This window comes from Pipistrellus hanaki, assembly GCF_964339955.1.
Source record: "Pipistrellus hanaki genome assembly, chromosome: 2".
Classification (NCBI taxonomy): Eukaryota; Metazoa; Chordata; class Mammalia; order Chiroptera; family Vespertilionidae; genus Pipistrellus; species Pipistrellus hanaki.
The window spans coordinates 5,041,788-5,067,533 of NC_140504.1; the positions used below are offsets into that span (position 1 = coordinate 5,041,788).

The 25,746-nt window shown below is 48.4% G+C and overlaps 1 protein-coding gene across 2 annotated transcripts in view; it reads left to right on the forward strand.

The window, feature by feature from the left end:
• The window catches only part of BACE2 (beta-secretase 2), a 66,201-nt gene that overhangs the window by 35,617 nt on the left and 4,838 nt on the right, over positions 1-25,746 (forward strand). The window contains exons 4-8 of one of the 2 annotated variants that reach the window (XM_084873644.1): positions 798-926; positions 2,345-2,479; positions 3,758-3,859; positions 9,292-9,441; positions 15,158-15,326. In XM_084873644.1, coding sequence (XP_084729770.1) covers positions 798-926; positions 2,345-2,479; positions 3,758-3,859; positions 9,292-9,441; positions 15,158-15,326 — 685 coding nt within the window. The remainder of the gene's footprint in view (positions 1-797; positions 927-2,344; positions 2,480-3,757; positions 3,860-9,291; positions 9,442-15,157; positions 15,327-25,746) is intronic. The other variant, XM_084873645.1, reaches the window with a different exon arrangement.

The window sequence follows — 25,746 nt, forward strand, 5'->3', positions numbered from 1 at the left end:
TCCATGCCACTGCGATTAAGTTTCCACCAAAAACGAACCCTCAGAGTGACGAGCTCTCCTGTCTCCCAGCTGCCAGAGCCACAATCGAAACGCAAGCCCATGACCTTCCTTTGTGACCGCAGCATCCGTGGTCCACCCCCCACTCAGAGCGCTCGGTAGACCGTCCCTCTCTCCTTTGAGTCCTGGGGAAATGGGGGCGTCCTCGGCATAGAGGGCTGCGTGTCAGGAAGGCGCAGAGTGAAATTTGGCGGCGGGGAACAAACGAGCCAGCTTTCCCCTTGAGGAGCAGAGCACTGCTCCTTTTCTGCTCAGTCCCCGCTCACCGGAGTTCAGGGGACAGCTGAACCGCCTGGGATCTGAGACAAACTGTCCCCTGGGTCCGGCATCCCTAAGTTGCATGATGGACAGACAACTGTGACTGAAAGAGGTGCAGTCCACCTCCAGCCCGGGGACCCTGCTCTCTCTTCCTCCGAAATGTCCGCAGTGAGAATCCACCCGCTACTGGAAAGCCACTTCCCCAGCTCCCCACGCCGCCTCGCCCGGCTGTGGTGATGATGAAGGGGACAGCCTCCCAATAGCTTCCGGGAGCACTCTCACTCCCGCAGCCCACAGGAACACTCCCCCGTGGCAGGACGTCCTGCCGGAGGGTGTGAGTCATTGTTGAAGGTACTTAGTCCTAAGCGTGTTTACCTTGTAGCTGTGATGAACATTCCACGTGAACATGCCGTGGTGTGGACCCTGGGCGTTCCTCGCCTGGCCTGTGCGTCTGAAGCCTTGTCCCTGTCCTCCCTCCGCAGCCGTCGAGCTCTCTGGAGACCTTCTTCGACTCCCTCGTGAGGCAAGCCGGGATCCCCAACGTCTTCTCCATGCAGATGTGCGGGGCGGGACTGCCGGCGGCCGGATCGGGTACCAACGGAGGTAGTCTTGTGGGTATCTTTCCGTCCTCCAGAGGCGAAAGAAACTCACAAACATGGGGGCTCTGTTTTGTTTGTTTGTTTTATTTTATTAAAGACCCTGATAGAAATGGTGGATGTGTAGGCGTACACAGGCCTTGGAAGAGCTTGATAATAGTTATTACAGGACCTTTTCAAAAGTGAATAAAGTTAGCTGTTATTTTTATCTTTCCTAATGGTCCTGCCATCCCAAAGGTAATTCTCATAGCTTCCCCAAATTCCACTGAAGCTTTTTTAAAGTTTTCCTGTGGAAGGGAACTGGTTTTGAGGGGTGGGGGAGGGGCGGGTGAAAACCAGTGGGGGGTCTGCAGGTGGGCCTTACTCTGGGGAGGGGACGCAAAGGCAGTGCCTGTGATTTCATATGTTTGGGAGAGACAAGAATACCTGTATATGCCCCCTCCCCAACACACACACACACACACACACGCGCGCGCGTGTGCACATACATACACATGCACACATACATACACACGCATACACACACACACAGCTAAAGTGTTTGTTAGTGAAATAGAATCATTCAAGGCCATCAGCCCTGAGTGTCCCCTTGACGGAACCTGCACCCCGAAGTCTCCAGCAGGAAGTGACAGGTGAACGCACAGGAGGGCCTTTGCTCTCCAGCTGTGAGAAACAAGCTCAGCCACTTGCATTTGCCATCAGTGCCGCTGCTCTTTTCTTTGAGAAAAAAAAAAAATGTATTTATTGATTTCAGAGAGGAAGGGAAAAACAGAGAGAGAGATAGAAACATCAACAATGAGAGAGAATCGTTGATCCTGCATGTCCCCTACAGGGGATGGAGCCCACAACCTGGGCATATGCCTTTGACCAGAATCAAACTGGGACTCTTCAGTCCACAATCCGATGCTCTATCCACTGAGCCACACCCACTAGGGCAATGCAGCTGCTTTTAACCCCTAGATATCCCCTCTTCAGGGAAGAGGGGGCCTAGGATTTGTGGAGCAAGGTTATGTAATTTTGCAAAACGAAGCTTGATTACGGAAGCTCCCCTGTGTTCTGCTTCCGTGGGCTGGGTGGGGTAGGAGGCCGTCCTCTGTCCTGAGGGCTGAGCCACTGTCCGGCTGGGTGGTTAACTACCTCACTGCATTTTGGGGGTCACAGCCTGGGTACGGTAAAGCTGGAGTTACGTGTGCTTCCTGTCGGTGAGGGAACCCCCGGAGCATCCTGATCAGACGGGGCAGAGTATTGTCTGACCTGTGGCTACCTGGCCCCACATTCGCTTTTAAGGCATATACATTTCTTTTGTAACATCAGCCTGAAGCGAAAGTGCGACTCCACTGAGGGCTTGACTTACAAGGGCACGCTGCTTTGTGTCACTTGCCATATGCCTGTGTGTTTTCTCTCTCATCCCTATTACTGTTTTTCCATCCTAGGTCCTGGGAGGAATCGAACCGAGTCTGTACAAAGGAGATATCTGGTATACCCCGATTAAGGAGGAGTGGTATTATCAGATCGAAATCCTGAAGTTGGAAGTCGGAGGCCAGAGCCTTAATCTGGACTGCAGAGAGGTACCCACCCTGTGTGCTCTCTGTGCCTGCCTGCCTGTGTGCCTGAGGTGCCTAATGTGGCAGGCAGGACCTAATGTGGGAAATCAGAAGGTGCATTATACTACAAGACAAATCAAAGATTCATGACCTTAAAAGTTACAGGGCCTTTAGCTGTATGACAAGTTTAAATTGACCTCTCTCTAAAAAAAAAAAAAATTTTTTTTAATGTTTTTTTACCATCACGTGGCTCAATAGGAAAAAATTAGCACCACGTGGTGAGTGAGAGAGGCACCTGGAGCTGCACCTTCGCCATTCTGCAGGTTTCATTGGTGTCAGGGACAGAGGGGACAAAAGTAAGATGAACGAAACCAAAAATAAAGCATCAGCTTTATCTTTCCTTCAGAGTTAACCATCCCCCACCCACTGTATAATCCTCACTCAGAGAAAAGTTCTGCTCTAAGGATGGGAATGGCTGGCTGAGCTACAAGGAGGCAGGTGTGCAGGGCCGAGAGGCCAGAGCCATTGCTAGCCTCTCACCCCGCTCACTGCGTGTTGGCGTGTTAGCGGCACGTGATGGCATCATGATGATGATGACTCGAGGGAGCCTTCGTCTGCTACGAAATTCTCAGAATGGTTTCTGAAAACCCCCAGCATTTCATTACATCCCTCCCTCGTGCCTCCAACCTTGGCATCCTGTCCTCCCGTAAGCCCCGTCGCAGTCCCCCACAAAGGCCAATACACCCACACGCCTCTGAGAAGTCCGCGGAGACGGGATGGATGGTGGTCCGTCCCACCCAGGTCAGAGGGCATTTGTTCACCATGAAGGAATCCGGTGGCAGAACCCAAGGGCCTGAAGTAAAATGCACGCTGTGTGTGTGTGGGTGTGTGATGCTCCGAGGGAAGGTGGCTCTGGTCCTCTTTCCCTGGGCAGCCTCAGGGAGGGCTGGCTGGTGTGCGTTGTGCAAATGGCATTTAATGTGCCATCGCACCCTCTGAGGGCACGGGGGTCTGCCCTGGTTGCCCCGGAGGCTCCTGGGTAAAGGCATTGGGCACCTCTGCATGAAGGACAGGCTGTGCGTGGGGAGAGCTGCTGATTTTGGTCATGCCACTTCCCGTTTCTGGCCTCAGTTTCTTCATCTGTGAAGTGAGAACGTTGAGCTCAAAGATCCCAGGTTTCCAGAATATAAAGTTCATCGTAACCGCCAAGGAGGGGCCGTGGCTGCCCAGCTTGTGTATGACGATGTCCAGGGGTGGCGGCTGGTGCTGTGTCACTCATGCGCCCTCTCCTTCCCCCTTTAGTATAACGCAGACAAGGCCATCGTGGACAGCGGCACCACCCTGCTGCGCCTGCCCCTGAAGGTGTTCAATGCCGTGGTCGACGGCGTGGCCCGCACGTCTCTGGTGAGTGTGGGGGCGGATGAACCTGGGAGAACACAGGTCATGGCCACGTGCTGGGCAGTGTGACCCTCTGTTCCACTGGCCTCCCTCTGAGGGTTTGAGGGCTGTGTGCGTTTTTAACTATTTCTCATTCATTTCACCATCTTGTTATTTGACATTAACTGGCACCTCATTGTTTCATTTTAACCCGAGAGATCTGGAATCTGAAGGTGCAGCGTATTTGTATTTGAAATGATGGTGTAGTCGGTGCTGAACAGTTTTTTAATCTAAGAATAAAAATGGCAATATACTACATTAAAATAAATAGTAAGCCTGGAATATGTTTGTAGCCTTTAAAACTAAAGAAATAAACCAGAAATCATACTCCTTACCAGGCCTCATTCAAGCTGTGTTGGGATTTTTTTTTAAATATATTTTATTGGTTTTTTACAGAGAGGAAGGGAGAGGGATAGAGAGTTAGAAACATCGATGAAAGGGAAACATTGATCAGCTGCCTCCTGCACACTCCCCACTGGGGATGTTCCTGCAACCAAGGTACCTGCCCTTGACCGGAATAACCTGGGACCCTTCAGTCTGCAGGCCGACGCTCTATCCCCTGAGCCAAACTGGTTAGGGCTGCATTGGGATTTTCATTCTGCTGTAAAAGAATGTGACCCACCGGTGACAAGGACCAGTTGGCCGATATAATAATGACTGCGTGGTCACGTTCAGTAACACAACTGAAATCGTGGTCAGACACAGTGCCTTGTGAGGACCTGGCTGATGGTATTCCCAGGGCGACCCCCATTTTCCAGTCTGGGGCATCGGAGCGGACCGGCTGGCATTGACTGGGAAGGACACAGCTCTGGGGTCAGATGGGACTGAAGTTAGTCTGGTTTCTGGCACGGATGAGCAGAGTGCCCGGAGAAGGGATCGGGCCCCCTGAGGGCCCCCACGTTCTCAGCGGGGTTGTTCTGGGGTCACGTCCTGCACCCAGGTGCTCAGGACAGAGGAGCTGCCGTCCAGTGTCCACCCTGCAGTGCTGCTACTGTGTGAATGCAAGACACACGTTCCTCCCAGCCGCTGAGGTGTTTTTATGATAAGATCTGTCCAGCCCTAACCGGTTTGGCTCAGTGGATAGAGCATTGGCCTGCAGACTGAAGGGTCCCAGGTTCGATTCTGGTCAAGTGCATGTACTTTGGTTACGGACACATTCCTAGTGGGGGGGTGCAGGAGGCAGCTGGTCGATGTTTCTCTCTCTTCGATGTTTCTAACTATCCCTTTCCCTTCCTCTCTGTAAAAACTCAATAACATATATTTTTTAAAAAATTGTCCATGAGGGACCCCCTGTCAAAGTCACCGGAAATGAGTGTTTCCCGCAGAGTCCTTATCCTGCTACTAACTCGGCTGATTTCTCACTCCGCTGGGAAGGCCGAGTTCAAAGGATGCTTGATCGGAAAAGGCAGAGCAGTTGCTTTATTACAGGTGATGGCAGGAACCTGGGAAGAGAGAGAGGGCCTGTAGTTTTCCTGAACAGAAACTTCAAGAGTCTGAAACTGCCATGGGGTCCTGGCCGGTGTGGCTCAGTGGTAGAGCACTGACCTGTGCACTGAATGGTACTCCCAGTCAAGGGCACGTACCTGGGTTGCAAATTCATTGTTGGCCCCAGTTGGGGCGCACACGGGAGCCAGCCAATCGATATGTCTGTCTGACATTGATGTTTTTCTCTCTCTCACTTCCTCCTTCCCTTCCACGCTCCCTAATAATCAATGGGAAAAATTTCCTCATGTGAGGATTAATGATAGGCAGACAGACAGACAGACAGACAGATATAAAACTGCCACAGGAAGAGCAGCAGGCAAACAAAAAGCTTGCAGAGGAGGAATAAAAAAGCAAGAACACAGAGGCACTAAAAGGTCATCAAGGCGGCAGCCAGAGCCGTCTAATATCCGCTGAATCAGACAAGGAAGGCCTGAAGCTTTAGAGCCTGACATTCAGAATGCTGGCTGCAAATCAGACGAGGCTCGATGCTCGAATTACGGAGGCATCTGCCCGTTTCCCTCACTCGTGGACATGTCCGCAGCAGGGCCTTGTCAGGCGTAATGCTCTGAGCTACCAGTGCTTGTCAGGTGTAATGCTCTGAGCTGTGAGTGCTTCCCCTGGGCCACGGAAGTGCCCGGACCCTGGGCATGTGACCGACCGCCAGCGGAGCCTCTGCAGGCCGAGAGAGCGCCAGGCTGTGGCTGGCAGGTGTTGGCACCCCGTGGTCATCAGATCACGGGTTGGGCAGTGACTGGCTTTGTAAGAAAACCACGAGGTGCAGGAGGGAAATTAAGAAATGTGTTTTCCTCGTCGCCCCGGATCCTGTGACCCCGGAGCCGTGTCAGGAGGAGCAACCTGGGAAGGCTGCTTGTCCCTGGAGGGTGTGCTCGCTCTGCGGGCCTTTGTGTGCACACCAAAGGCGTGTTTGTTCTCTGTCTGCCGGCCCTCGGAGCCGCGCCCCGCCTGGTCTCCTTTCGGGTCAGGGAAAGGCTGGCTCGTTGGGCTCTGGCTCCTGCATGGACTATCGCCTGGGGATTTTAGAAATGAACTAGAGGCCCAGTGCATGAAATTCGTACATGGGGGTTGTGGGGAGTGTGTCCCTCAGCCCAGCCTGCACCCTCTCAAATCTGGAACCCCTAGAGTAGGGGTGTCGAACTCAATCAGAGAAGGGGCCAAAATCTAAAATCCAGCCTAAATCGCGGGCCGAATGGTTTACTGAACAGTCATAACTGACAATGTCATAAACTGACAGCGGAGTGCAGTGATGACAGCGCGGTGCGGGCCACATTGCAAGGCCTGGCGGGCTGGATTTGGCCCGCGGGCCGTGTGTTTGACACATGTGCCCTAGAGGGATGTCCGACTGCCCTCTTACAATCTAGGACTGCTGAGTCCCAACCGCTTGCCTGCCTGCCTGCCTGATTGCCCCTAACCGCTTCTGCCTGCCAGCCTGATCACCACCTAACCATTCCCCTGACAGCCTCACTGGCTCCTAACTGCTCCTCTGCCAGCCCAGTTGCCCCTAACTGCCCTCCCCTGCAGGCCTGGTCGCCCCCAACTGTGCTCCCCTGCTGGCCTGATTGCCCACAACTGCTTCCCCTGCTGGCCATCTTGTGGTAGCCATCTTATGTCTACACGGGGGCAGCCATCTTGTATGTGAAGGTCAGTTTGCATATTAGTCTTTTATTAGATAGGATGGTGGGTAGGCCTGTATTTTGAAATGAGCCCAGTGGGGACTTGTGTGTGGCAGAGATTGGGCTCCACTCCTCCCCGCTGTGGTACCATGCATCTCAGGCCTTGTGCTTCTGCAACTCTAAAACACACAAGCAGAGGACCAGCTTCCAGATGACTTCTGACTCTGTTAAAGCTCTGTGATCTAAGCCTCCTCCACCCCCCGCCCACATGGCTTAGCCCCTGGAAGCATCAGGTTCTGAGCTGGGCCCCTCAGGCCAGCTCCTTGGCCTCTCTGAGCTTCATTCTCCATCCGTGGCTGGACCTGCTCTTAGTGCTGATGTCTGAGCTGTGGTCCGTGGGTCAGCCGAGCCAACCTTTCTGGCAAAATGACTGCCCTGCCTCATCGTCTGGCAAGAGGCTCGTCCCTAGGATGCTCATTTCCAATCGACTTTGCTTTTATCAAAGGAGACACTGCATTAAAGCCAGTGTTAGAGATCTTGCAGGTCACTCCTGGGCAGTCCAGGGGGCAGCCTTCCGTGGATGGAGAGACACAGGATATTTCTCCCTCTGTCACCGGGAGGGAGGGCTGGCGCCGGTGTGTGTGGTTGTGTATCACAGGACACACTCCGTGTTCATCCTGCCCCACCATGGTGTCCTCTGTACCTGCCCCACATGTTCTGCACAGCAGTGTGCTTAGCTGCCTCGGCATCCATCACTCCCTCCTCTGGGCACCTCTTCCCAGCCCTGGGCCGCCCTCTTGGGGGTCTCTCTTCCTGCCCATTTCTCTGGGTGGGTCCTAGGTCCCTCTCCTCCCTGTACTGTCCTAAATGCTCTGTCCATGGCCCATCCCACCCTCCTGTCTGTGACTCTGGAATTCAGCCACGCCCCCTTCCTCCCCCGGAGGCTGGACTCAGACAAGTGACCTGCGGGTCCCACTGGAATGCCGCAGTGACACTGTGTGCCGCGGAGCCCAGGCCTCTGAGAAACGGTTTCTGATAAATGCACCGTGGTGCCCTGGCTCTCTCCATGCCTGCCTCGTGCGCTTTTCTGTCCTCCGTGGCTGTCATCCGCGTCCCAGTGGGGCAAGTCTCATGCTCTGCCCTCCTCCCTCCTCCTTCCCCCTCCCTCCCACTATACCTCACCAATGCCCTTTCGTCCCTAACTCAGCCCAGGTGTTCCTACCTCAGGGACAAACACCCGCCTTCCTCCCTGTCAGTACTCTCCTAGCCCTGTCCCCACCACATAGTCCCCCAGCAGGGCTCTGTGCTGGCAGGGGTGTGCTGGTAGCAGAGGAGCCTCCCACACGGTCCTCCCTCGGGGAGCCAGCAGGCCCAGGGCAGCCCTGCTCTGGTGCCTTTGCTGGTTCTGGCGAGATGGCATGGCTGGAACTTGTCATTCACTGAAGATTCAGCAACTAGTAGACATGCTGGGTGACTGTCCTTCCAGTCCCCTGACGAGAGGCACAGGTGGGCGTTCTGTGTTCCAGCCCATTCATATTTCCCACAGTCTGTCCCGGGTCTCCCTGATGGGCTTTGTTAGGACCATAAGGGGATGCAGACAGCAGGCCCCTGTCCTTAGAGGACTCAGATCCTAGTGCAGGAAACGGAAGTGAACCAATTACAGTAAATGTCAAACTAACTGCTACAGGGGCATCTCCGGTGGAGGACCAGCATTATGTGGGGGGGAATCAGGGAGGGCTTCCTGGAGAAGGCGCCATCTGAGCTGAGATCTGGAGAGGAGAAAGGTGTTCCAGAAGAGCGGAGAGCTCGCAAAGGGCTCTGTACCTGGAGGAAGCTTGCTGGGCGCGGGGAATTCAAAGGAGAGAGGATGCCTGAAAGGTCCCCAGGGCCACATTTAGGATCAGGTCTCTCTTTTAAAGGGTCCTTGCCAACTACGGTGTTACCTTGGGCAAGCCACTTCACCTCCTGGTGCTTTGGTTTCCTCGTCTGTGAAGTAGAGGGGGTAGTGTTACTGCGCTGATGGCGGTGTTTGAGGATCAGATTGGACTGCAAAGCGTTTATAAAGGTTCCTCATGCCGGCGAGTGCTCCACGAGCCTCGGTGTTAATAATTGTTATTTGTCAGCACCGTTCCCCTCCAGAGGACTGATGGCTCCCCTGCGCCGTCCAAATTAAACCCTGTTTATCCCCGTGGGCCTCTGGCGGGGTGACAAGAAGAGCTGGGAGCTGTTTCCTGTTGACGCGCCAGACTAGTCATTAGTTCTCACGTTATCATATTTGTCTAGATTCCAGAATTCTCGGATGGTTTCTGGACTGGATCCCAGCTGGCATGCTGGGCGAGTCCCGAAACACCTTGGTCTTACTTCCCGAAAATCTCCATCTACCTGAGAGACGAGAACTCCAGCAGATCCTTCCGCCTCACTATCCTGCCTCAGGTAGGAGCTTGGATTTGTGCTTTTCTCTCTTCGACATGTAGCTTGCAAAAGTAAAGCCCTTCATGCATAATATCTAATAATCAATACCTAGCACAGGAATAGATATTCAGTGCTGCCGAGTAACAAACAACCACAAATAGCAGCAGCTTTACCAGTGAGCTTTAATTCCTGCTCAGGAGCCTAGGTGGGTCTGCTGATCTCCTGGGCTTGCTCTCCTGTGTCTTGTCAGCTGGTGTTGGCTGGGTCTAGGGTGGCCTCAGTCTAGGATGGCCTCGGTCTAGGGTGGCCTTGGTCTAAGTTGGCCTTGGTCTATGTTGGTCCAGGTGGGCATTGGTCTCGGTGGGCCTTGGTCTGGGCTCTGGGATGGCCTCATTTACTCTGGTGGCTAGGTCAATGGAGTGATAGGGCTGTTTGTTGGCTCACCATCCAGCGGTGACTCATGCAGCGGTTTCTTCTTCTGAGAGAGAAGAAACTCGAGGACTCCTGCAATCTATTCCCAGAACTAGCCACCACCTCCTGCACAGTGCTGCCCACATGAGGCCAAGGCCAGCCCAGACTCCCGGGTGGAGGAGTAGACACCACCTCCCAATGGGAGGGTCTGCAAAGTCACATCACAAGGGGGTGGCTACAAGGAAAGGTCAAGAATTGAGGACATTTTTTGCAACATCTCCAACAATACCAATAGATGGGTTTTTCCTAGTTATGTGTAAATAAAGAATAAAACCGGATTCTCAGAGATTAAGACACCATTTCCCCCATATGCAATAAATCATTGATTCCTTCTTCATCCCAAGCATCTAATTCAATAGACCAACTCCTATCTTCCTTAGTCATGTTCTCGCCTCTCCCCATAGCTCTCACTATGTCCCTCACTCCCCCTTCTATCACTTCGGGAACCTCCAGGGTGCCCTGCAGGCATCCATGTCACCACTCTGTTTCCCTATACAACGATTCCAGGTCAGGCTTCCTAAACCACAGCTTTCAGTGCCACTATTTATTTATTTATTTATTTATTTAATATATTATTCATTTTTTACAGAGAGGAAGAGGGAGAGATAGAGTTAGAAACATCTATGAGAGAGAATCATTAATAAGCTGCCTCTTGCACACCCCTAACTGGGGATGTGCCCGCAGCCAAGGTACATGCCTTTGACCAGAATCCAACCTGGGACCTTTCAGTCCATAGGCCGATGCTCTATCCACTGAGCCAAATTGGTTTTGGCTTCAGTGCCACTGTTTAAATGCCGATGGTCTCTTTCCCTGGTGTGGCTCTCCAGGACCCCCTCGCTGGGCCCTTCCTTGCTCTCCCCTCTATTTCCTGCTACATCCGTGATCCTCCACTGATTGGCCACTGCGCCTGCTCCCTCTCCTAACCTTTGCTCTAATCATTCCCCGCCCCTCACCACTCCCCGCCTGAAAGGCCTTCTGGTCCCCACTCCATCTGTGCATCTACATTCTTCCCGTCCTCGAAGACCCCACTAGAACAACCCATCCTTTGTGGAACCTCCGCTGAGCAGAATGACCCATTTGTGAGCTTGCCCTTCAAGCCCATAATGCGAGTTTTCCAGGCTATGCATCTGGCACGGGGCCATGTCTTTGGGGTGTATTTTATGCCGTTGCCTTTCCCCCTTTGGCTTCTGTTTTCTGAAAACACACACATACACACACACTTCTATTCTCTCTCAATTCTTTCCTTGAAGATGAGAACCATGAGTTTTAAAGACCACCCTGCCTTCCACAATTCTGCCATGTGGGGGAGGGGAGTGCCCTGTGACTGTCAAAAGGCTAAGCCCTGTGTCTATGCCATATAATCTGGTGGATTTGGGATAAAGGAGTGTGGCTAGGAGGTAGGAAAAGAGGAATAATTTCAGAAGAAACAAGTAAGGGATAATACTGCCTTTTCTCCATTTTTCAACTTTACGTAGGAGAAGGGGGTGGCATTCCAGAAAGGGGCATTTGTTGGGGAAAAGACTGAAATACAGCCTGGCAGAGAACACTGTCCTTGACTCACTCGCCCTGTCTGCGTCTACCTCTTTAACTATAAAAGAGAAACGGTAATACTTGCAGTGACATGTTCAGAAGACGCCCATGACCTTGGCTGCACGGCACTGCAAAGAGTGATGTTGGAATATGTTTTCAGCATCTTTAAAATAATGTACTTTTTACGATTATATTTTGGTCTGCCAGCCAGCCAAATGTGGACGTTATTTCATCAGTGTGGTGTGTGACTGAAGTTAAAGCCTAGCTGGAGGACACAGGTAGACGTGTCCTGGCAAATAAATGGCGTGTGGGTGGTTGGCAGAGTCAGGGACTCGCAAGAAGCAGGAGGGAAAAAGCAGGCAATCAGGGAAAAACCTTTTACATCCCGGGCAGCTAACAGCCATCAAAGCTGAAAGTTCCCTGGGGATTGTCGGTGTTCTTAGGATCAAGCACAGGGTGAGTGAGGGGACACAGGAGGCCGGGTGGGGAGGTGGTGTCCATGTGCATATCTCTGAGTAAGAACCCAGTTTTTTTTTTTTTAATATATTTTATTGAGTTTTTACCGAGAGGAAGAGAGAGGGATAGAGAGTTAGAAACATCGATGAGAGAATCATCGATCAGCTGCCTCCTGCACACCCCCTACTGGGGATGTGCCCGCAACCAAGGTATATGCCCTTGACCGGAATCGAACATGGGACCTTTCAGTCTGCAGGCTGATGCTCTATCCACTGAGCCAAACGGGTTTCGGCAAGAATCCAGTCTTATTCTCACTTATGAGACTGTAGTTTTTTGGGGGGTTTGACTTTGACATGTTCACATTTTCGATTTTTAAAAATCAACATTCCCCATTATTTGTCTGAGTTTTTATCAGCCTCATCATGTTCATTTCCGTTGCCTATTGGGAAGGACATGGATGTGCAATTGTGAGCAATCCCCTGCTGAGAACCATGCACGCTCCATATGCTGGTCCCACCCCTCAAGGACGCACTGGTGTCATCTAACACGTCAGCTCCGCCTGCCCCACCCCTTTCCTAACATTCAGAGCAGTCACAGGGCTCCTTGTCCCCAAAGTATTAGCCTGGGGTCCCCACCTGGGACCTTCAGGCCCAGCAGGCAGAGCTGGGCGGGTGGCTGCTAGAGCAGGAGAGTCTGGATTGTCACCAACACCGTTTTCCAGCAACACACTAGCTGAGTTCTCTTTGGCCTGTTAAAAAATCCATTTCCAGCTCTCAGACAAATTCTGATTGTTTTTTCACATAACCCTGTACGTGTAAATAGTGTCAGTCTTGGTGCCACTGGTTCTCCCGTTTGTACTCAGCGTAAGGCAGACAGTTTCTTCTGAGATCCAGAAATGCCACAGCTTTCCCGACATGTGACACATTGACAGTCTGGAATTTTTATTGGGAGTTCAACTGGGACCCAACAGACAGGCCAGAGTAAAAGATACAAATTCTGTTCGCATCAGTATCATCAGTTGCATCATACTTCATATAATTATTTGGGTTTCATTGTGGGATTAGTTCATTCAAAGATAGGGACGTGTGTATGTGTGTGTGTGTGTGTGTGTGTGTGTGTTTCTGATTCTGTAACAGCTAAGCCACCGTCCCCTCCCTCCCCCCCCCCCTACACACACACACTTAATTTAGCACTGATCAAAGCTTAGCCCCATTCATTCATTTGACGCGCATTTATTGAAGTCTTCCTGCATGCCTGGCGTATACTAGTTGCCTAGGCGCTAGAATGATGCCTGGCCTTGAAGAGGGGTTTGCAGACAGACACACCAATCAGTGCAGGGTTCGCCCTGGACACAGCAGCTGCTCGATGCCCAGCAGGTGGTGACTCCAGGCCCTGCCACCATTGCGTCCTTCCGAGCTTCCCCTCGCCTTGCAGCCCCTCTCCCTCCCCTCCGCCCTGCAGGGGAAGTACAGTGGCGTTAACCTTCCTCGGGGTCAGTTTGATCACTTATGTTCTCGCCAGCACAGCTTCTGGCTTCCTTTTCTGTTTGGATTTTAAATGCTGTTCCTGTGCCTACCATTCCAAAGACCCACTCTGCCTCCTCCACCTCTATCAGTCATCATACAGAAGCTCCTTTCATTGGTCTCCTTTCAATCTTTGCTTGTCCCTCCAAATTCCCTACCTCTCACATTTCCAGAAGGCCCGAGACTGCCTATCCGAGTATTGACTTGTTCCTCCAGGTTTTCCTTAGTGCTTCCATCCTTTAGGGCAAAATCCTTCTCACTTATTTTGTGCTTTATTGTGTGTGTGTGTTTTTTTCCCAAAAACATATATTTGTCATGTCATACCAAGCCATTCTCTCTTAACTGCCTACATTTTTAATACTTTTCCATTAAAAAACAGCAGAGGAATTGTTACTAATATGATATTGATTTGCTCACTGGTTGTTTTAAGATTGAACACATGGCCCTAGTAACTCTTGCCTCCTGGGGACCTCAGGACAGGGGCCTCACACATGTCAGAGCTTCTTATCTTTTGATGCCGTGTCTTCTCTCTGATTGTGATGGTTTTTGCCTCTTGCACTGAGGAAGTCATCCTCCCTGTGCATCCTGGAGCCAGTTAGGGACCTTTGTTGTAGATCAGGAGAGAAGAGGCCACCCATGACCTGGACCAGGGTGGTGGTGATGGCGATGGGAGAAGTGATCAGATCAGGTTCTATTTCAAAGGAAGGCCGCAGGCGCCATGTGCGGTCTCGGTGGGAGATCAAAGATACTGACCTGGTGCTCTGGCACCTGAGTCAAGGCTGCGTCACGGATTTAACTGAGACAGAGAGCCTTCAGATGAGCAGATTGGGGCAATTGCCAAAGTTCAGGGTTATCTTCTTACTGTTACACTTGAGATGCCAACTGATGATGAGTGGGGGGGCAGGTGGACAGAAGCGTGTGGCAATGGCAGCAAAGATCTGGGCTGGACGTGAAGATTTGGGAGCCTCGGCATAGAGCACAGGGGGTGTACTGAGGGCCATGGGGCTGCATGAGCCACCTGGGAGGAAAGATGGAAAGGAAGCCAGAGCTCTGCAGTTCTCAGATACTGACGGGTGAGGAAGGGGAAGCAGATCCAGTGCAGATGCCTGGGAGGGAGTAGCCAGTGAGTTGGGAGGAGGGAGGAAGAGAGGACCCTCTCTTAGAGATGAGGTGTAGAGAGTTGTGATGATGAGAGAACTAGCAGGCCAACGTTATCAATAGAAGGGACCTGTTGGAATACTTCTGACTCAATGTTTACTCACCTGTCACCCCCTTAGATGGGAAGCTTGGCTGGGACAGGAACCATGTGTTATTCGTCCTTGGATTGCTGATACCAACGGCAGTATCTAGGCTCAAAAAATAACTGGTGGGCAGATGGTTGAATGGATGGAAGGACAGATGGATGGGTGAATAGGTAGGTGGATGGATGGATGGATGGATGGATGGATGGATGGGCGGGCAAACAGATGGACAGATGACTAGATAGATGGATGACTTGATGAATGGATGACTAAATAGATAGAATGGATGGCAGTCTGCGTATGGTTGTCCCTGTGTACAGTTACAGATCATGCACATGTTCCTGTCACTCTCATTAGTGTTTATCACCACCATGCTTATCACCACCACATTTCAACTCCTAGATCTGTAGTGTGCATAGCATCTTGGAGAGTTCTGAGCCCCCTGTGACCATGACAGCTGTGTGATGTTGCCTGATTTGTGCTTCTTCTTGTTTCCTCTTTTCTCTTAAACACCAGCTTTACATTCAGCCCATGATGAGGGCTGGCCTGAATTACGAGTGCTACCGATTTGGCATTTCACCGTCCACGAATGCGCTGGTGATTGGTGCTACCGTGATGGAGGGCTTCTACGTGATCTTTGACAGAGCTCGGAAGAGGGTGGGCTTCGCGGCAAGTCCCTGTGCAGGTGAGCAATGCTGGCGTCGGACAGGGAGACCTGCCTCCAGAACGTGTCAGTTCACTCACTCGGGAGCACTTCTTGCAAGTCAGTTGTGTTGAGTTGATCCACTCATGCCTGTGATCAAAGTCTTTTTTTTTTTTAAATATATTTTATTGATTTTTTTACAGAGAGGAAAGGAGAGGGATAGAGAGTTAGAAACATTGATGAGAGAGAAACATCGACCAGCTGCCTCGTGCATATCTCCTACTGGGGATGTGCTCGCAACCAAGGTACATGCCCTTGACTGGAATCGAACCTTGGACCTTTCAGTCTGCAGGCTGATGCTCTATCCACTGAGCTAAACCAGTTAGGGCTGTGATCAAATTCTTATTGGTAAAATGTACTGGGGTTTGCTGAGAGGAAAAAGCAAGTCCACCCAAGTAAGACGTCCAGTGCCATACTTGGCACATGGAAAAGGCTAGGAAGTGTTGGCATGACTGTTCCCTCTCATATAAAACCTGCATGGGCACCTCATCCCAGGAATAAAAATATTCCAAGAGGCCTGGGGGTGGAACGTCAGTGTTTGACAGTGAAAGTGAAGAAAATTCATAGATACACTATGTATATTGTTTCCTCAACGAAACCCTGTACAATAAGAAATAAATGCTTGTCACTGCTGTTTCTCAAAAGCCCAAAAGAATGAGACCAAGGAGCCCATTCTTCTGACAGAAGTCCTTTGTGAGAAGGCGTGGCAGTGACAGAGCAGCATTGTTCTGCGGAGCCTGGCTTGAGGCTTAGCCAGATCTCCGGAGAAACCACAAGAGCACAGTCACGTTGATAGGATGGTGACACTCCTTACACTTGAAAATGTCTTCGGAGTTGGCGGTGGGCTTGGGATGGAGTGTCCCGACTGCACACGGGTACCCCCCACTAACAGCCGAGCTGGTAAGGAAAAGGCAAGTCATAGATGGAATGCAGGAAGCTCGTCCCCAGGAAGTATGTGCCAGGCCATAGGGTGTCAGGTCTCCCATAGGTTGTCAGAGGACTGAAAACGTTTGGGGCATCGGTCAGGGTCAGGAGCAGAATGAAGTGCTCAGGGGTAGAACAACTAAGCAAATGTGAGGTAGAAAAAAGAACCAATGACAGGAGGTGGAACAGAAGAAAACTGGGGTGATGGTGAAATACACGATCCCCATGCAGTGGAGGAAAGGAAACAGGAATTTGATGAAAGGAAGCCTTAAACTTGAGACATAGTAATTGCAGGACAGGCAGGAACACTAACCAACCAGATCTTCACTCTGATCTACAATTAACTAGCATTTGCCTGGCTGGTGTGGCTCAGTGGTTGAATATCGACTTATGAACCAGGATGTCACAGTTCAATTCCCAATCAGGGCACATGCCCGAGTTGTGAGCTTGATCCCCAGTAGGGGGCATACAGGGGACAGCTGATTAATGATTCTCTCTCATCGTTGATGTTTCTAAAAATTTTCATTTAAAATATTTTAAAAAACACAAAGATGAAAAGTAAAATTAACCAGAGTTTGGGGGAGAGTCACGGAGAGGAGGGTGTGCAGGAAACCCCATCACAGCTGATTTGTTCAGGAGGGAGAGATTCCAGCGATTATTTCTTGCTGCCTACATCGTGGCCTCAAAATGGGAGTCCTGGGATATAAAGTAGGCAAGTGTGCTTCATATTCTTATTCTGCGATCCCCACAAAGTAAAGGAATGTGGAGAACAGCAGAGAAACAGGAGAAGGGAAAAGTACATCTGGAGTTCTTAGGCCAGTTCCCATTCTTCATAAATAAAATCACCCAATCCATGAATGAATGACGGGGCTGTGATATATCTTCTTAAACGTCAGCGCAGAGTTCTTCGACTTGTACTTGTGACCAGACTGGGAGGCTGGAGACTTGTCATTTCTGAATCTTGGTCATGAGCCAAGGTGACCCTTTCAGATGGGCACTAACCCTTTGCTTTCCACCGAGGGGGTCCTCGCTCCCTGCGTTCCCTGGGGCCCCACAGCCTGAGACACCGTGTCTCCCCGCGGTGGGCGCTTTGCTTCTGTAAAACCAGGGAATCTAAGAGCCAGAGCAGTTTCCCCACCGTTCCCGTCCGCTGGTTAAACACCACCGAGGTAGATCGGGGCTGCTATGGCAACAGCCGTCACGTCGTCCGCTTTAATGGAGGCTGCGGAGCCCGCCACCCCGTCTGCTCCACGGGAAGTGCCGCGGGAACCGTTAGCACGAAGCCTCTCTCGGCGGCCGCGTTTCCTCATGAATTCCTGGCGAGGTGTTTTTATTGGAGCTCGTTTCTGCTGTTTGTTGAAAATATATTTAAGGTGTGGGCACTTAGCCCTTCGATTGTAGCAGCGGCGGGAATGCACACCGATGAGTCTCCTCTTTAGTGCAAGTCGCGTAGCCATTAAAGTGATGGCTCCCCTCGGGGCTGCAGCGAGCAGCCAGACCTGGTCTGTGGCACCGTAATACACGGAACGAAGGGCTGCCTTTTGTTCTGTTCCAAAGTGTTCGTTTATAACGTTTTTTAAATCTTCCTTCTTATTTATTTACTTCAATATGTTTTTATTGATGTGAGAGCGAAAGGAAGGGAGAAAGAGAAACATCGATGAGAGAAACGTTAATCTGTTGTCTCCCATACATGCCCCAAGTGGGGATTGAACCCACCACTGGGGCACGTGCCCTGACCGGGAATCAAACCCGTGACCTTAAGGTGCACAGGACGACACTCAACCAACTGAGCTATACCGGCCAGGGCTATAACGCGTTTTAATTAACAAAGAAAATGCTTGAAATTACAGGAAATCCATGTACTGACTAAACACCCAGATATAACAAATGCTATCCTTTTGTCATCTTCCAAAATTTGTTATAGAAATAAAAAATAATAAGTATAGCTAAAGCCCCACCTCACTGCACTCCCAGAGTCACCCTTTATTGTGAAGCTGGTGTATATTCTCATAATCACTGCAAGTGTGTAATGTCACTGAGGTTAGTGGTGGTCAGGCCAGCAGGGGAGCAGTTAGGGGTGATCAGGAAGGCGGGCAGAGGTGGTTAGGGGCAATCAGGCAGGCAGGCAAGTGATTAGGAGTCAGTGGTCCCAGATTGTGAGAGGCAGTCAGACATCCCCAGAGGGGTCCCAGATTGGAGAGGGTGAAGGCTGGGCTGAGGGACCCCTCCCCCGCCCCATGCACAAATTTCATGCACCGGGCCACTAGTATACTTATAAATAGTGTTTACAACAAAACACAAGTTGGTCGTTGGGTCTCTTGTCATTTCTTAATTTACACGACTGCTGTTGTATGGTGGCTATCCTTGGTCAACCTGTTCACCATTACATCTCCTAGACCCCCCACATTCCTACGAGCTCTAGGTCGTTCATTCTGAGTGCTGTATAGTACTCCATTGCGTGAGTATACCCAGATCACTTGCCCAATACCGCCTTGATTTATATCGGGTGGTTTCTAACATTTGTGAGTATAAACAATACTTTGGTGACCCTCTTGTGCACGCAAATGAGATCTGGAAATGGAATTTCTAAATGATTTGGCGTGCTAGTCATCAGCATTACGGGCTACAGTCAAATTGGTCTTCAAAGTAGCTGGGCCACCAGAATTTCCATTCCGTCAAAGTATTATCGTAATTTTTGCTTTTTGCCAATCTGTGTGAAATAGTATTTTAATTGATTATCTGAGATGTCTTAATTTTTGATACGTTTATGGAATGTTTGAGCTTTTTCTCAGATGGTGATTTTTATTAACAGCTTTGCATTTTTTTTTTTACCTTTTTATTGGCATATATGAATTCTTTCTATATTTGAGATTAATTTTTCTGGGCTATGTGCATGGTGATCTCCTGGCCTTTTTTTTTTTTTTTTTTTTTTTTGGTTGTTTTTGGTGTCTTTTATTTACATTTTTTCTTAAATTTAGTGAAATAAAATTTACTAATCTTTCTTATGGCTTTACTCTGCTTTTATTTAAGAAATTCTTCCTTAATCTAAGAAAATAGAATTGTTGTTTTTAAAGATACTATACACTTTCTAAAATTTTTCTTCTAAAATGTGAAGTAGGAATCTAATTCTTATAAGGATATTTAATTTTCTCAGCATCATTTACTGGATATGTAGTCTCCCCTCTGATTCCTCTCAATATTTTATTATGGAAAATTTGAATGTATGTATTGGCCATTCTTTCTTCAGCCATGTTCAGTCTGTTTAACCTATTCAGTGAGTTTTTAATTGCATCCACTATATTTTTCATTCTAGAAATATTATTTTGCACTTTTTCAAGCCTACTAGCTCAAAATTTTGTAGTGTTCTATATTTTGTGGTTTCTATCTCCATTATCTCCATTATCATTTTAAATTTAATTTGAAAAGTTGGCTAGGGAATATTCAGAAGCTACAATGGATCATATATTGATAGTGCCCTGCTCAGGGACAATCCTATGAGTACATGAAGGCCGCCCTCATTTTTTTCAGCCTTATGACCTTCTAATACAGGGGTTCTCAACCTTCCTAATGCCGCGGCCCTTTAACACAGCTCCTCATGTTTTGGTGACCCCAACCATGAAATTATTTTCGTTGCTACTTCATAACTGTAAATTTGCTACTGTCATGAATTGTAATGTAAATATCTGTGTTTTCCGATGGTCTCAGGCTCTATAGTAGAGGGTGGCAACATTAGAAGGGTTGAGGACAGCTGTACTAGTATGTGGATGTTCCCTAATCTATTTCACCAATCATTGTCAGCAGACATTTAGGTCGTTTCCAATCTCTTGTTGTTAGAAACAATGGATGCCATGTGTATATGTCTGCTCACACCCGGGAGTATACCTCTCGGTGAGAGGATTGGAAGTGGATTTGCTGAGTTAAAGGGAACTCACCTGTGACCTTGATGAATGTTGTCGCATTGGCTGTGGCAGAGGGGATGCTTCTTTGTATCTGGCTCTGCCCGTTCTCCGGTGGGGCGGGGAGGGGGGAGCGGGGGGGGGGGGGGGCTGTTTCTCTGTTTTCCGTGTCCATCTCCATCACGGAAAAAGAAACAGGTTCCTGAGTGGAGGAGCTGGGGATTAAGAAAGAAAGAGAGAAAGAAGAAAAAGAGACAAGAGGCAGAAATAGATTCATCAAGCCGAAACCGGTTTGGCTCAGTGGTAGAGAGTTGGTCTGCGGACTGAAAGGTCCCAGGTTCGATTCCGGTCAGGGGCATGTACGTTGGTTGCGGGCACATCCCCGTTAGGGGGTGTGCAAGAGGTGGCTGGTCGATGTTTCTCTCTCATTGACGTTTCTAGCTCTCTATCTCTCTCCCTTCCTCTCTGTAAAAAATCAATAAAATATATATTTTTTAAAAAATAGATTCAAGCTGGGCGCTAGGTGGGCACCATCCTCTCTGATGGAGAGGCAGCGAGCAGCCAAGCCATGCAACAGGTTTATATTATAGGGTCAAAAGAGCTTATTTGCATTCTTAACTAGGCCCTAGCATCACTGGATTTACATATCTAGACCCGCCCCTGCTGACACCTGGACAAAGGTAAGTCAGAAACTGAATACACCCCCAGCCTTCTTGGGGAGTGTAACCAGGACACGGACTCTGCCAGTGCCTCGGGCTCAGCTGACAATTTAAGGGATGTCCATGTGCCTTCCCAGGAGGCCCTCTGCACTCTGGTGTGGATCCGGTGGCCTGTTTCCCCAGGCAGCCTCGCCAGCGTGGGCTCATCACATGCCGGGGAACTGTGCCGATCTGATAGGCGTAGAACATGATCTCAGCGTGACTTTAATTTGTTCTACTTTATATGGGTGACGTTGGGTTTATCTTCTAAGGCAGCGTTTTTCAACCGCTGTTCCTGGTTGTGATGTTGTCTGGTGTGCCGTAGGTGCAGACAAGACAAGAATTTTATAATTTTTCACTATTTTGTTTACTTAATATTTCATAATGAAGTAATTATAAAATACTTTCTTTGTGTTTATTTGATTCCTATTCAAGAGAATTACTTTATATATAGTCAATATAGGCACAGAGTTAAATTTTTTAACATTTTCTAATGGTGGTGTGCCTCGTGATTTTTTTCATGAAACAAGTGTGCCTTTGCCCAAAAAAGGTTGAAAAACACTGTTCTAAGGGCATTTGTTTTTGCTTTTCTGTAAACTACCCACTCATATCTTTTCCCCATTTTTTTCCTGTTAGGATTTTAGTGTATTTTTGTTGGTGGTGGTGGTTCTTTTGTATTTACCTGTAGGAGTTCTCTATGTAATTAAGAAATTAGTCATTTGTCTAGGGGGGGGGGGGGGGGGGGGCACGCCGGAACCGGTTTGGCTCAGTGAATAGAGTGTCGGCCTGCGGACTGAAAGGTCCCGGGTTCGATTCCGGGCAAGGGCATGTACCCTGGTTGAGGGCACATTCCCCAGTAGGGGTGTGCAAGAGGCAGCTGATCAATGATTCTCTCTCATCGATGTTTCTGACTCTATCCCTCTCTCTTCCTCTCTGTGAAAAATCAATAAAATATATTTAAAAAATTAAATTAAATTTAAAAAATAAAATAAAATAAAACACACTTTAATTCATATCTCAATGGTAAGTTATTGTTGAACTTATAATGAATTTTAATAGAAATATTTACTTTTATGTATTTAAATATATCAGTCGTTTGCATGAAGGCACTTAGGTTTCATGTGTTAAATGGTCTTTCTCACTAAAATTTTTTTTGCGATTTATTCAAGGACTTTCATGTTGGATTTACTTTGGCATAGAATGTACATAAACTATTTTCTCCCAAGATGACTACCCCATGGTGCCTATAACATTGAATAATCCACCTTTTCTTTATTAATTTGAAATCCCACTATGATTTCATATTAAATGCCAGTCAATATTTAGGACACACATATTTATTTATGGATTTTTTTATTCTGTTCCATTGATGTGTCTTATAGTATTAGAACCCACATCCTCACCTCCTGTCTCAGCCAGGGTAGATCAGGGCGCCAGGTGGTGGGAGGGTGGTGGGCATTTTGGGAAAAGGCCCTCAGATGCTTCTGTTATGCTCCCCTGCCTCTTCTCAACCGCCCCCCTCTCCACAGCCCTACCGAGAGGCACTCTTCCAGCCTCAGATCAGAGCCCGGTAGACGAGGTGGCAGTAATGGTGCACACGGATTCCACCCCCCTCTCGCCCCCCCCCCAATCTTCAGCAGATAGTCTCACGCCCCTGGAGCAGGTCCTGTCAACTGCCTGTGTCCCCCGGGCCAAGTGTCCTGCAGCCAGGAAAATAATAGCGTTCACACTGACAACTCTCCTCATGTGTCCACAGCTTCTGAAATGCCACCCGGCTCTTTTTATAGCTGGGGACGTGCAGCCCCCGGCGCTGTGCGGATGGCAGCTTGTGCATGGAGGCATCGTGGGCTTGGCAGTCGTCACCGAATTTCCTTTGCTGCAGGTTGAAAGTGGATCATCTGGTCCATGTTCGTGTGTAAAAATAGGAACATTCACTGTTAAGAACAGAGTTTCAGAGCTGTGCTCTGCCTTCCACTTCAATTCCATCAAAAGATGTCAAGGCCAGCTGGTGGGGCCTAGTGGATGCGCATTGACCTATGAACCAGGAGGTCACAGTTCGATTCCCAGTCAGGGCACATGCCCAGGCAGTGGGCTCCGCCCCCAGTAGGGGTGCATGCAAGAGGCAGCCGATCAATGATTCTCTCTCATCATTGATGTTTCTCTCTCTCTCTCTCTCTCTCTCTCTCTTCCCCCCTTCCTCTCTAAAATCAATAATATATATATATATATATATATATATATATATATATATATATATATATATATATATATATTTTTTTTTTTTTAAAGAGCCCTAACTGGTGTGGCTCAGTGGATAGAGCGTCAGCCTGCAAACTGAAAGGTCCCAGGTTCAATTCTGGTCAAGGGCATATACCTTGGTTGCAGGCACATCCCAGTTGAGGGTGTGCAGGAGGCAGCTGATTGATGTTTCTCTCTCATCGATGTTTCTAACTCTCCCTCTCCCGTACTCTCTTTAAAAAATAATCAATAAAATATGTTTTTTTAAAAAGAAAAAAAGAAAAAGATGTCAAAGCCACAGGGCCCCAAGGGCAGAGACTGGGCAGCCCCGCTTCCTCCTTTCCTAGGGGGGACCGCTGCACCCCGGTAGCACTGGCTTTCATGTGCCCATGGAGCAAGTGGCCCTGGGTCCAGACGTCTGTGCTGCAGGACCAGACCCTCCTCAGAAACCATCTCCGGACTGAGTAACCTGTCTTTGGAAACTGCCCACTCTCTTCTGCATGCCATGACAAGAAAGATCTGGCCATTCTCTTTTTTGTTTATTTATTGTTTTCTTTTATTTCATTTTCTTCCATCACCATTTATGCAATCACCACACTGTTCTCCATTAGTGTAGAAGTCCTCGGACATGTATTTTCATTCTTCCTGGGTAAATCCATGGAGTGGAATGGCTAGTTCATATGACAGAAATGTGTTTCATTTCCCAAAAAAACTGCCAAACTGTTTTTTCTTAATTACGTTCCAGTTTCTCTGCATTCCACCAACATTTGAGATGCTCGGTCGTTTTTTGTTGTTGTTCTTCACCCAAGGGTATTTTTTCCATTGAGTTTCAGAGAGAATGGCAGGGAGGAGGGAGAGAGAGAGAGAAACATCTATGTGAGAGAGACACATTGACTGGTTGCCTCCTGCACGTGCCCCAACTGGGGCCAGGGATGGAACCTGTAATCCCATTACCTGCTCTTGACCAGGACTCAGACCTGACACTCTCTGTGTGTAGGCCAACCTCTAACCACTAAGCCATGCCGGCCAGGGCTCAGTCTTTTCTACAAAATTAATTTTTAAAATTTTTAAGTCCTCACCCAAGGAGGACAATGCTCCAACCAACTGAGCCACACCGGCCAGGCTGGTCAGCCTTTTCCATTTTAATAGCTACTTGGTGGTATCTCACTGTGTTTTAATTTGCATGTCCTTGATGACTTAATAACCTGAGCATCTCTTCACGTGTGTATATGCCACCCACACATCTTGGCTGAAGTGTCTTTTCAAATTTTCTTGCCCATTTTTATATTGAATTCTTCTCCTTATTATTGAGTTTTCAGAGTTCTGTATGTTCAGAATTCAAATCCTTTATAAGAAATGTAACTTGCAAGTATTTTTCTCCCAGTCTTTTCTGTCACTTAATATCATTTTTTTTCCCAAAGAGGAAGTCTTAATTTGGAAAAAGTAAAACTCATTCTTTTTTCCCTTTACAGTTGGTACTTTCTGGTATAACTAAGATGTTTTTCCCTAACTCAAGGACTTTTCATCCTATGCTTCCTTACAGAATTCTTCTAGTTTCAGAAAAGGGCTATTTAGTTTCCAGGTAATAATGGATTTTCCAGAGATCTTTCTGCTGTGATCAGAGAACATAGTATAAACCAAGCCTTTGTAAGGTTATTGAAACTTGTTTTATAGACTGTGATAGAGCGCATCTTGTTCAATATTTCATCTGCTCTTGAAAACAATGTATATTCAGCTGTGTGGGTGGAGTACTCTATAAATTGTCAATTAGGTCGAACTGGTTGGTAGTGCTGGTAAGGTAGGCTGTGTTCTTACTTATTTCTGTCTACTTGCTCTATCTATTATTGAGAAAGGGGTGTTGAAATCTCTATTTTTGTGGATTTGCTCATTTCTCCTTCCAGTTTCATCATTCTTTTTCCATGTATTTTGAAGCTCTTATTAGGTACATAAACATTTCGTGTTATTCATGTCCTGTTTACGATTGAACATTGTATTATTATGAAATTACCATCCTCATCCCCAGCCATACTCTTTGCTCTGAATCTACTCTGTTTAGTATTATTATAGCCACTCTGAGTTTCTCTTGATTAGCGTTAGTGTGATACGTCTTTTTCCATCCTTTATCTTTTAACATAGCTGAGTATTTACATTTAAAATGGGTTACTGGCGGGCAGCATATCGTCATGAAATTAAATATTGCTTTTCATCTCATTTGACAACCTCTGCTTTCTCATTGGGGTGTTTAGACCACAGATTGGCAGACAGCAGCATGCCAGCCAAATCTGGCATGTAGCCTGCTTTTGAACCAAGAATAGTTTCTACATTTTTAAAGGGCTTATGTAAAAAGGATCAGAAAGAGTATGTGATAGAAATCATTTGGCCCAAAAAGCTTACCATGTTTTCTGTGTGGTCTTTGCAGAGAAAGTGTGCCAACCCCCGGTGTAGACTGTATTGAATGTGATGATCGGTGTGGTTGTGTTTAAGTCTACCATGTTGTTATTTGTGTTCTCCGTCTCATCTGTTCTCTTTCCACCTGTTTTCCCTCATCCTGCCTTCTTTTGGATTATTTCTGCTCCTTTTTTATCTCCTCAGCTAGTTAACTAGCTGTTACTCTTTGTTGTGTTACTTTGGTGGTCCCTTAGGGTT